Source organism: Hydra vulgaris, chromosome 11 (genome assembly GCF_038396675.1).
Source record: "Hydra vulgaris chromosome 11, alternate assembly HydraT2T_AEP".
Taxonomy (NCBI): Eukaryota; Metazoa; Cnidaria; class Hydrozoa; order Anthoathecata; family Hydridae; genus Hydra; species Hydra vulgaris.
The window spans coordinates 33139663-33153169 of record NC_088930.1 but is presented as its reverse complement, the minus strand read 5'-3'; the positions used below and the strand labels follow the sequence as shown (position 1 = coordinate 33153169).

Here is a 13507-nt window from a genome sequence, read left to right as displayed (position 1 = left end):
ACCTTGACATCACAATTAGCTAAAGAAAGTGGAGTGAAGCGTCAACTTCTTGTTGCTGTAGCAGAAGAAGTTCCAGAAAACTACAACAATGTAAGAAAAATTTTGAATCTTATTCATCTTGAGGGTGCCCATTTCCTCATCTCATTTGATTTGAAGTTAGCCAATATTATCTGTGGTTTGCAGTCCCATTCAAGCTCTCACCCATGCACTTGGTGTGAAGTTGACTCAAAGGATTTGTCTGCATGTGGAAGTCCTTGAACATTTGGTTCATTGAGAAAATGCTTCAAAGCATTTCAGGACAATGGTCAGGACTACAAAAGAGCCAAAGATTTTAAGAATGTTGTCCATGAGCCTCTTTTAAGCCTGCCTGGAAAATTGAAAATATTTAATTTTATGTGTGTTGCATCCCATATGTTTAGATCAAAGGTTAAAGTGTTCACAATTAGTTTTGTATGGTTTATACAAACTTGATTTAGAGTGATGGAACACAGACATCATGGAATCATCTATGGTAAATAGATGAGGTTGGGGAAGAGATAAGGTTGCAATGGTATTTTGTATAATATTAAAAAAAAACTTTCATATAATTTTTTATGTAAATTTTTTTTTGAAAAGAAGGAGGGGAGTGGGGAGACGGCTTCATCTTCCCATTACACACTTATTACATTGTGGTTGTACAATTTGTTACCATCTACTTTTAAAAAAATAAGTGCTTTAAAAGGTTACATGCTAACGTGGTTTATGAGTTGATGAATTTACAATGGAAAAATCACAGATATCCAAAATGAGTGTCTTGTTTTCAAAAGAACACTGTGAATAAATAATTCTTGTATTTAGCACAAAAACTGAATTTATATATTGTGTTAGGACTAGAATGCCATGAAAATATACTTTTAATTAAATATATTATTAATAAACAGATATCTAATGTCACTAAATACTAAATTTCATTTTTCTCAAAATGAGAAAAATGTGACATCTGTGGTTTTACCTGTGCTATATATATATATATATATATATATATATATATATATATATATATATATATATATATATATATATATATATATATATATATATATATATATATATATATATATATATATATATATATATATATATATATATATGTATTGATCATGCGGAAGTTATTTTTATATAATTATATATTAAATATTTAAGTAATTCAGTTAATAAATAACATAAATGTGTGTAACATTTCTTTTTAAGAAAAATGTTATCGTTAATGCTCTTACTCTCGAGTCCTAAATACAGAGGGGAGGGGGGATTTTAGTCTAGATCTAAACAACAAGGGGGGGGAGGGGGTTAATAAAAGGGGGAGTGGGAATTTTTTTATGATGCAATATAAGTATATTTTAGAAAAAAGTTTAGTTTATAAATCCGAACTAATATTTTTTTAAAAATACGCTTAAAACTATTTAATTTTAACGTGATTTGCGGTCAAATGCACATTTTTAAACAGCTCTTTTAGCATAATTTCAATAGGATTTAATATGCTGAATCAAGATTTTTCAGGTTGGCAATTTTCAGAGCCTGTTAACACTGAAAGTTTTTGTTTTTATCAATGACTGAAAGAATTATTTTCTAATTTTTAAGGCCGATTTTCACCGAATTTGTTTTTTAGTTTTGAGATATAAAGTTTTTGCTGATAACAATCAAAAATTAAAAATGGGGGGGGGGGGGAGATGGGTCTAAATAAGCTTGAGGTGGGTGGGAAAATTTTCCAAAATTTAATAAGTGTATCCCCCCCCCCTCCTTTTATTCGGGACTCAAGAGTAATATGGTTTATAAAGAAATTCTTTAATGAAATTTTTTAACTTAGAATTTTTTATTTTCAATATTTGTTTTCAGTCATTTCAATTTTTAATTTTATTTCTTTTTTGTTTATAAACACTCATTAGGTATGCATAATATATATAAGATTTATTTACTTTCACCAGCTTTACTTCACTTCTCAAAATAAATATCATTTACAAGTGTAAAAGTTTGCTAAAAACGGGCGCCACAGGCGTTGATGAACTTTCTACTATGTACATATATATGTATATATATATATATATATATATATGTATATATACATGTATATATATATATATATATATATATATATATATATATGTATATATATATATATATGTATATATATGTATATATATATATATATATATATATATATATATGTATATATATATATATATATATATACATGTATATATATATATATATATATGTATATATATATATATGTATATATATGTATATATATATATATATATATATATATATATATATGTATATATATATATATATATATATGTATATATATATATATATATATATATATATATATGTATATATATATATATGTATATATATATATATATGTATATATATATATATATATATATATATATATATATATGTATATATATATGTATATATATATGTATATATATATATATTTTAGATATAAACTTTTTTGGTTGTCCTCCTCTAATAGTTCTTAAGAATGTTCCAAGGGGCAGTGATGTCCATCACCTATTTTGACCTCTCCTCTACTAAATTTATTCAATCTTGAATGTTTTTTTCTTTTGTTATGTTTTGTATCAAATTTGAAAATAGATTCTACTATATATCAAGTTTAAATTGGTTCAAATTTAAAGACAAAGTTAAAAAAAATTGATAATTGCTTAGAGCTTTTCGAAATGCATGTTTTATTTGAACAAAAATGGCACTAAATAAATGCACATAGACACCCATACATACAGGCATACACAAAAGTTAAAATCTACACACACACATTTTTTTATAAACTCTAACTTTTATTTATTTTATCTAATTCCAGTTTATCTTATTTATTTTTTATTTCAATTACAACTTAATGGTTTAATTTCAATTTGTCTTATATTTATTCCTAGTTTTATTTAAGTGTTGTTTTTTTAGTATCCATTGGGAACAATATCAATATCTAAATTGGGATGGTTTGGTATTTTACTTCAAGTTTTCCTTATATTGTATCTTTTTATTTTACATTTTATTTGTTTAAACTATTTTTTTAAATTTTACTTGCTAATGTAATATATAAATTTTAAATTTTACTTGTTAATGTATATGGTAGTATGTAGTGGTGGTGGTGTGTCTGTGGAAGTATCATGCTCAACATTGGGCTTGTTTGTTAAGGTTTGCGTTTTGGGTTTAAAGGGTTACTGTAATAATTAATGGTGTAACAATAATTAAAAGAAAAGTATAAATAAAAGTTTCAAAAATGATCATTTTATAAAAATATTGTTATAGATTTTGCTTTCTAGAAAATTTTTTAACTGAAAATAAAAAGTATGTGTTTTTACAAATTTTTTTACTTGTGTTTTTATAAAATAAAATATTTTTGAAGTCTTTATACAATTTCACTTCTTTTGAGACCCAACAAGGCATACTTTTTAAAAACAAGGGTCTTTAAAAATATTTTTTATTCAAAAAAATTTTAAATCCAGTGTTATTTTATCATATAGAACACATTAAGGTGAGAGCTGCAGATGTTTTTCAAAGATATTGTTTTTTGAACTACCCTTTTTTTTTTTTCTCTGTTTTGGGGGTTACACTTTAAATTAAACCAGTGAAGCCATTTCTTCATAATTCATCTTCGTATGCTGGTATACATAAATTAAATGTTTTTTCATTTGAGGAATTTTGTGATAATCTGTCACTGATAGAGATGGGTATTTGCTTTATTATTTGCGGAGGATGGTTGGAATTAGTGTGGATGTAATGCAGATATTCATTTGGTTTTTTGAAAGGTTGGTAGGAGTTTTTTTCTAAGTTAAAGAATACATCTAAGAAGTTGACTGCGGGTAGGTTTGTTTGGATCTCTATTTTATACTTTATATATATATATATATATAACATAAAATAAAGATAAAATAGAATTATATATATATATATATATATATATATATATATATATATATATATATATATATATATATATACACAATATGCAAAATGTTAAATTATACAATTATTCTTTTCTAACTTGTTACTTCTCATTTATGTATATGATTTTTACAATTATCTTATCTTTAAATTTACTGACAATATTACTATATAACTCATTCTCAACAAAAAGTTGTCATTTTTTGATTGGTCAGAACAGACAGCTAATTTTAACTATTATGTCTCTTTCTGTAAAGAAATCAATCAAGGAATAGCCATTTATATTCATACTGAATTTGATTGACCAAAGAAACTATATTCATAGTTGCTTTGGTCAATCCAAGACCAATGATCTTTGTCTCTGCCAAAAATTGGATTTTGTAATCCAGAGATAAAAAATCAAAAATTGCTGCTACTAGCTAAACTTAATTATGCCGAGCAACCAAATAAAGTAGGTCAGTGTCAAAAATTTTTTGGAGAATAGTGATTGCACCACTGTGAACTCCTGTATTACCATTGTTAAAATACAAACAGTATTACAATAACTTTATTTACTATCAGGATATCATTGCTAGAGCCAGACAGTTTAGGAATGTCTAGTAATATTTTTATTCATTTATCAAATACAACAAATGTCTAGCAGTCAACATTAACACCATTAGTATCTGACAACATTTTTTCATCAAAATGAGCAATGAAGGATGTCTTACAATAAAATGTATCTGTAATAGTTTCTTTGATGGAGTAACAAATCTTTTTATGGGTCATACACACTAAAGTTGTGTTGTTAGATTGTTACATTGGTATCTACATCCTTTAATGCTGAGCTAACTATATGCAATGCTTGACATAGCATCATTCTTTTTGGTATAAATTAACCACAAATAACAGACCATTAATTGGACACCTTTTGTTCATCTCTACAGTAGCATTTGAAGCAGATTTAGGAGTAACTGAAGCAGAAATCATGGGCTTTGGGCTGAAACATTATAATGACTGAATTCTACTTTGTTTTCTTTCTCTGTTGCATGACATTTCGTATCTATTTGTCAATTCTATAGATTCATCTTTTCTTCTTTCAATCTTTTTTTGCTTTTTCTTGTTAAGCTTTTTTGTTAAGCTTGTTAAGTTTCTGAACTTAAGTAATTTTCTGTTTATCTTTCTTTTCCATTTCTTGGAACATCTGTTCCTATTCTTATTTAATTTAGTTTAAAAGTTGTGTCTAAATACTTAGAACTAAGTTGTTTTGAAACCACATTTTCAATGCATTAATTGCTATTATTCATAACGTTTTTTAATGCTTCAATGTTAAAGTATCAATATTGCTATCAATATTGGTAGTTGGTGTCTTTTTAACTTAAGACTAGCTTACCTAATTCCTGTTTCTGTTTTTTTAGATAATATAAGTTAGTATGTATTTGGGTAATTTATCTTTTCAAATTTTTTTCAAGATTTAAAAGTTTTCTGCATCTTTATCTACATTTGTATCGTTGATAGGGCATTGGTTTTCTGGAAGTTGTGACACAAATATTTACCTTAAATAATGCAATATATGAAAAAATAAATTAAAATTATTCAAGAATGAATCAATTTGTTTTGAAAGAAGAACAGTTTTTACGAAAGAAATGTTTTTAAAACTTGTTAATCTGCATAAATAATTTATCTGAAAGCACTTACGTATAAAAGTTGAAAGTATTTTTTAAATTTTTGCTAGTAATGTTTTGCATAAAACATTTAATAAGCAATTAACACTTATGAATATCTATAAAAAATGGTTATTTAGTTAATAAAACAGATTTATTCAATAAAACATAATTAAATATATTTATTACAGCGTGTTTTAAAAGTCTTTGTTGTAAAATAAAATAAAAATAAAATGTTTGAAAATTCAACTAAATTTTGTCTTGACTCAAATAGTTACATAATGGCAGCTTCTATAGTTGGATTTTATAGTTCGCCTCTTTTTATGCACCTCACACCTAAGAAGAACAACACAAGTATGACAAAGGTGTTCTTTTTTTTAATGTACTGATAGAGTTTTTGATGGTTACTATATATATATATATATATATATATATATATATATATATATATATATATATATATATATATATATATATATATATATATATATATATATATATATATATATATATATGGGCAATTCCGCAAAAAAGACGGAGAAAAATAAAAGAAAATAATTTTTGAAAAAGGTTTAAGACTTTAATGCTGTAACTTTGCATACATGAGTGTATTTATATATGAGTGTATTTCACATTTCTGAAAAGTTTCAAGTCATTTCCATTTTCGTTTTATTTTTAATAGCTTAAAGAGTGTCAAATGTTACAACTGTCACTTATGCGAATTGCCTGTGTATATATATATATATATATATATATATATATATATATATATATATATATATATATATATATATATATATATATATATATATATATATATATATATATATATATATAATATATATATATATATATATATATATACACACACATATATGTATATACACACACATATATGTATATATATATATATATACACACATATATGTATGTATATATAAATATATATATCATATATGTATATAATATATACAATATATGTATTTATGTATATTTATATATATATGTATATAATATATACAATATATGTATTTATGTATATTTATATATATATATATATATATATATTTATACATATGTGTGTGTGTATATATATATATAAATATATATAAATATATATATATATATATATATATATATATATATATAATATATGTATATATATATATATATATATATATATATATATATATATATATATATATATATATATATATATATATATATATATATATATATATATATATGTATACATATATATATGTATATATATATATATGTTTATATATCTGTATATTATATATATATATATATATATGTATATATATATATATATATTTATACATATGTGTGTGTGTGTGTGTGTATATATATATATATATATATATATATGTTTTCTTTAGTTAATTTTAAATTGCATTATTTTGCTGGTGATGAGTTCTGCTCTGCCTGTTTTATCTCGAACACTTGGTAAAGAGTTTTAGTTTTTTTTCTTTTTTTAACATTTTTTTGATTTCTTTAAGTTTAGTAAAATTTATAATGAAATTTGATCTTTTCAAGTTTTCTAAAAAATTCTTTTTTTTTTCTTCTTCACTTTCTCAAAATTTTATTTAAATATTTCATTTATAGAGTTTAAGTTTTATTTATGTAATAACTTATCTATGTTATAACATATATGATTATAAATTAATCTCTTTGTAATAATGCTAAACTTAGTAGTAGTAGTAGTAGTAGTAGTAGTAGTAGTAGTAGTAGTAGTAGTAGTAGTAGTAGTAGTAGCAGTAGCAGTAGAAGTACTAGTATTGCCTCTTAAAGCGTGTTTGATATATAGAGTTTTTAGCAGCCATTGTAACTGAGGTAATGGCAAGAAAGAGTTGCAGCTTTTTTTAATAAGAAAGTGTAAACGAAATTGTATGCAAGTATCTAAAAAGCAAATATCTTTTAATTATGTAATGTTAAAACATATTAAAACGTATATCAAGTTTTACAGTTTTACTTTCACTTAAAAATTGCATTGTGGCAACATATCTTTAATTTTGATCTATAGTATTTATTTCCGTTTTATAAAGTCTTTTGTTTGGTTAATAGTTTTAAAATATTCCTCAGACAACACGCCTATGTTATCAAGCGATTAACTCGCAAAGTTTCAGAAGCAAAGCGCTATGGTTCAGATCCTACCACTGGAACCTTTTTTTTTTTTTTTAAATCTGTTTTGATTTTTCTAAAATACAAAATAAAACACTTACAGCTCCGGTCAGCTAGTTCTATAATAATAAGATTAGGTGAATGTAAAATTTTCACTATGTAGTTAATTTTTTTTTTAACTGTTGCCCGAAAATCTTCAATCTTGCGCTCTTCAGGGCGATTTTATCTCAAAAAAGATATACATCACAAATCTCTTAGAAACAATAGACTTTTTCACTCATAGTAAATCAAAGAAGTAACTAGTCAACATGATTTTTCTTGACTTTGCAAAGACACTCGATAAAGTTTTGCATGTAAGACTGCTGCAAAAACTTGAAATGGATGGTTTAAATGGCAATCCTCTAAATTGAATAAAAGCCTTCTTGACAAACTACAAGCAGCATGTTAAACTTGGAGATTCAATATCTGACTGGATTAATGTAACTAGCGGTGTCCTGCCAGTTTCAGTTCAAGGGCCAACGCTCTTTGTCATATTTGTTAATGACCTACATATTCATGTCAAATCAGTCATTTGCAAAATGTACTCAGATGACACAAAGCTCATGAAAGTTGTCAAAAATGATGAAGACCAAGTAAGTTTTCAATCCAATCTAGATGAGATTGTTAAATGGGCGCAGACCTGGCTAATGGAGATAAATGTAAAAAATGTAAAGTTATGCATGTTGATTCTGGAACAAAAAGATTTGATTATTTTATGGATGAAATCAAAAATGTCAGCACAACCAACAAAGTAGTTTTAGAAGTCACAAATTCCGAAAAAAATCTTGGAGTTCTAATCTCTAAGAATCTTAAACATGCTCAACAGTGCAATATAGCTGCAAACAAAGCAAATAGCATGCTTGGAATTCTTAAATAAATATCTGTATCAAGAGACATTAAAATTTGGAAAAAAATTTATATTGCATATATTAGACCACACCTGGAGTTTGCCATACAATCTTGGACCCTTATCTTGATAGTGATATAAAAAAAATTGAAACGGAACAACACAATGCCATGGAAGTTCCTCAAGTATTAAAAAATAGACTACAAGACTCAATGCAGAATGATGAAATTAGCTACTCTTGAAGACCCAAGAAAAAGAGGCAATCTTATTCAACAATGTAAGTTTTCCAACAACTTAAATCTAATTGATTGACACGTAAAGCCTTGCAGCATAGCACCCAGAGCTCAGCATCAAGTTAGATTTCATCGCGAGATTGTCAGGAGCTCAAAGTCAGACGCAAAGTCATAAATATTTCAACAAAAAGGTGGTCAATGACTGGAATGCTTTGCAATATAGTGTTTTGGAGGCAACATTAGTTGATGAATTTAAACAACTCTTGGATAATTTTCAGTCATCGTAGTTACTACAGCTCATCATTTGTTGTAAATGCCACACAAAAGTGGCTTACATACAAGTTGGGTATAAACGGGTACACTTGGCTGATGATGAATTTAACAAGGCTGTGGCTTTGTGTAACTTTATTAACTAACTAAAGACTATGCCATATAGCATGTTGTGTATATATGTTGTGTTCTAGATAAATTTTGACTTGTTTCTTTAACCACTATGATGCCTGCAAACCTTTCTATGATATCCTTTCTTGACCCTACAACCTTTTTATGGTATCTCTTTGCGTTCCTGCAATCTTTTTTTTAAAGCAACCATTTGAATAGTTGGTTTTAAGTATTACAGCACTGGGTGCGTTTTTGAATGTCATCAGTTAAATGTTCATATTATATAATTCATTCTTAAACAATCTTTATTTAGTAACAAATTCAGTAATAAAAAAATACAGATTTTCTGTATTAGATTTTCTGAAAAATAACTAACGTGTAATCCGATTGCATGTTTGTCTACGATGTTAGTGGATGGTTTCTAAAAGTATAAGTGCTAATAGAGTTGATATAATATACTAATTTTAGTGTATTGGCTGTATGGTGTATCTAAGTTTGACATTTTTGAGTCTCTGTTTTCTAGATCTTCTGGATCTTTGCCTAATAAATTGTTTGATGGCTGTTTAATAAAAATTAACGAAAAGTTTGAAGATTAAAAGATTGTACAAACACAAATTTGTTATTAGATGCTATTTTGCTATCTATTTATTTATTATCTGTTTTGTTGCCAATTTAATATTCTTTATATATATTTTATTGTCTTGTTTTTTTTGTTTTTGTTTTGCTAAAAAAAGTTGCATTTTTCTAAAGAAATGAGGGTAACAAAATAAATTTAAAATTTTATATACCGCATCAATCTTGGGGGAAAAGTTTCACCCTGCCTCTTTAAAATAAAAAATATACCAAGATAAACCATTTCAGACATAACCCAGTGTGTTAAAGAATCAAATGAAGTGCTTGCGTGGCCAGAAGAATAAATGTAAAAAACTGTAAGTGCCCTAAAACCATGTTTGATACTATAATGGAGTTTTCCAAAAGCAAGCTGTTTGCAGCTTTGGATGTAGCACAGCCCTGACGAGTTGATACAGGCAATCACATCTTTGTTAAAAATGTGATTGCCTGTAACAGAATCTGTAACGAAAAATTATTTTACATGGGCTCACACCCCAATCAATGATAATGATATTTTTTATTTAAGTAATGTTGAACAATCTTCTGCCCGGGTAAAACAAAAAACCTGGATAATTTAACCAAAAAATGCTTGACTGGTTATGCATTTCTGATAAAATTTCTGATGTGTCTTAATCAGATTGGTGACTAGGTTGTCTGCCAGTTACAGTTGAAATTTTAATGGTGAATGAGTTTTGAATGAGCATCAAGCAAACATATTTATATATGCATTTTTCATTTTAAGATAGTGCTTTTTGAAGCTGTGTCTAGTCCTCTGAAAAACGTTTTTGCCGTTAAATTGATGGTATTATTATCCTTAAAGTAAAAATCAAAATTTTTCAATTATTTTAAAAAATTTCAGTCAAAAATCACATCCTTCACAAAGTTAGAAAATAAAGGTCTTCTGTTTTAACATTTAGTTTTACGCAAAAGAATTTCAGTTAATAATAAAGTGTTATAGTTAATAATGAAATATTTATTCTTTTGATCTAGTTGCAACAACTTATTCGTTACAGTTCAACAGTTGTTAAAAAATTCAAATAGGGTCGTAATAATAGATTTCGTATCTTATCACATCTACGTTTTCCACATCTAGATATTATTCCACATGTTATCGCTTCCACATTTTCCGCATCTAGATGGTCTTTAATGTAATGATAAATTTTATCTTTCATCGTTGTTGCTTATGTACAAGTTTAAAAAAAATACTTTTGAAAAAATTAAAAATCTTTCTACAAAATCCAAATAAAAAGGCACAATTAATTAAAAACCCGATTTCACTGAATAATAAACTTGAGAAAGTCTTAAAAACTATTTTAATGACAAGTTAAAGCTTAAATTTGGAAATAGTGATGAGGACTTTTTATTCAACCCAACAAATATTGTAAACGAAGTTGTATTGCTGTTTTTATATTATGTTAGTTTAAAATTTAGAGTTCTTTGTTTTTACAGATTTTAACAGTGAATAATTTGTCATTTGATTTTTAATATCTGTTTTACCGATAAATTCATATTTTTAAAAAACTATTACCAGCAATATTTGATTGTTTTAAAACTGTATTACCGATAAATTTGTTCAATTCTGATGCTAATGTTTGTTTTAGATAACTTATGAACAAAAAATTTTTTATTAAACCTGGAATTAATTGCGCTAAGAATATTAAGATTGCTTAAAAAAATCGAAAAATTGTCTTTGATTACCGCTAGTTTATTCCATTTCGCTGTGAAGTTAGATCTATTTATATTATTTATTTTTTTATACAATAAGTTGCAAATCAAAACAGTAAATATCAAAATAAGAATTTATTGTTTTTTTTAGTTTTCTTTACTTTTTAATTTATATTTAGCGTTCGGGCACTACATTTTTTTTTAATTTATATTTAGCGTTCGGGCACTACTTTTTTTTTTAATTTATATTTAGCGTTCGGGCACTACTTTTTTTTTTAATTTATATTTAGCGTTTGGGCACTACATTTTTTTTGTAAATAAAAAGCATCTTCGGTTAAAATTACATTTTTGGGTTGAGTTAAATTATATATGTAATCTGCGAATAAAATGAGAGGAGGGGGGGGGGGGCAAATTAATCTTTAAAAAGTACCGATTGGTTCTTTAAAAAAAAAAAAGTCCTCAAAACTATCGCTTCTGGTTAATGGCTATTGTTAAAACACTCATAATTTTTATGTTCCACAATTTTTTTCAAAAATGTTTACTTTGTTCACTTTTTAGTGAGTTAGTGCTAGAGTTTATATGCTTAGTAGTAGTCATAGTAACGTCTCCTAAAATGATTTGACTTTCAATATTTGCAGGGATTACATCATTCAATCTTATGGGTGAGTTTGGTCGTCTGGACTGGTTAGGTAACTTTGAATTGGTTCTGTTTTATAATGTTCTTTTTGAGGCGTCGACTTCTTTTTGCATAATCAACAAGTTTACAAAATCCGTTCGCAGTGCTTTGTACGTTCATTTCAAACACACTGCATTGTTTAGGACTTCTTGGATGAAAACAGCATAGTTTCAATATATTGATCAGGCAGTTTTTGATTTTTTTTTAAATTAATTTTATTTAAACGCCTAAATTTGTTGGCTATATATATTTTTGTGTCTAAGTTTTCTTACGAATAAAAGATCTCTTTAGAGCTAATGTTTTATATATTATTTATGAAGCCGTTTTTAAATATAATCGTTTATAATGTATTTGTTTAAAATTTCATCGTTCACGTTCATTCAGTTTTATTTCTTTTTTTTTTCTTATTTGAATATAACTCGAAAGTTAGATTAAAAAAAGAAAAATTTACTTTAATTTTGTATAATTTTTTTTTATTTTCAAAACTTTTGACAAATTATTTATTGTACGGCTTTTAGAATTTCAAGCTTTTTTCAATACGTTTTGTATACGAGTTCAGCTCTTTAAAATAAAGTTTTTAAAACTGTTCTGTATTTATATTCAAACCTTCTAAGGTTCTTTGATAACTAATAACTTAATATTAATTTGTTTTTTTTTTTGAACCCTGAAAAAATTGCTTTAATGAAATTATTAAATTTTATTTTAGTTTTTAGATACACAGATAGTAATCAATTGCATATTAACATTTAATAACGTTAGTATAAATGAAGATAAATTGCATATTAACATTTAATAACGTTAGTATAAAATGAAGATAAATTGCATATTAACATTTAATAACGTTAGTATAAATAAAGCTAAATTGCATTTTAACATTTAATAACGTTAGTATAAATGAAGCTAAATTATCAAATTCAATGTTTTAGCTAAACTAGCTTAATTTAGCTTTAGTTCGATAACGAGAGCGAAAACAAAACAAAAATGTTTTGAAGAAAAATCGTCAAAAACCTAATCTCAATTACCTATAACAAAACATGCAATATGTACCATATAATTGAAAACCATCGGGATATTCCAGGACCACCCTTGACCACCACTAAAATGACCACTCCTGAAGACCAAATATGCTTAGATTCAAATTCCCTGACCGCAATTACCTGTATTTAGACATACAACATGTCCCATCTAATTGAAAAATATCGAGATATCCTAGGAACACCCCTAAAATGACCATTTGAGCAATCATGACCACTTCTAACGAACGAATATGCCCAGGTTTTAATTCCCTGACCGCAATTACCTATATTTAGACATA

General features: G+C 25.9%; 1 protein-coding gene across 2 annotated transcripts in view; it reads left to right on the top strand.

Annotated features, from left to right (window-relative positions):
* LOC105848813 (limb region 1 protein homolog) overlaps positions 1-12836 on the top strand; it is a 66054-nt gene extending 53218 nt beyond the window's left edge. The window contains exons 13-16 of one of the 2 annotated variants that reach the window (XM_065810827.1): positions 2965-3035; positions 5869-5948; positions 6998-7064; positions 12155-12836. In XM_065810827.1, coding sequence (XP_065666899.1) covers positions 2965-3035; positions 5869-5948; positions 6998-7064; positions 12155-12182 — 246 coding nt within the window. In that variant the 3' untranslated portion in view covers positions 12183-12836. Of the gene's footprint in view, positions 1-2964; positions 3036-5868; positions 5960-6997; positions 7065-12154 lie in introns of both variants that reach the window. The other variant, XM_065810826.1, reaches the window with a different exon arrangement.
* Positions 12837-13507: the final 671 nt, after the last annotated feature.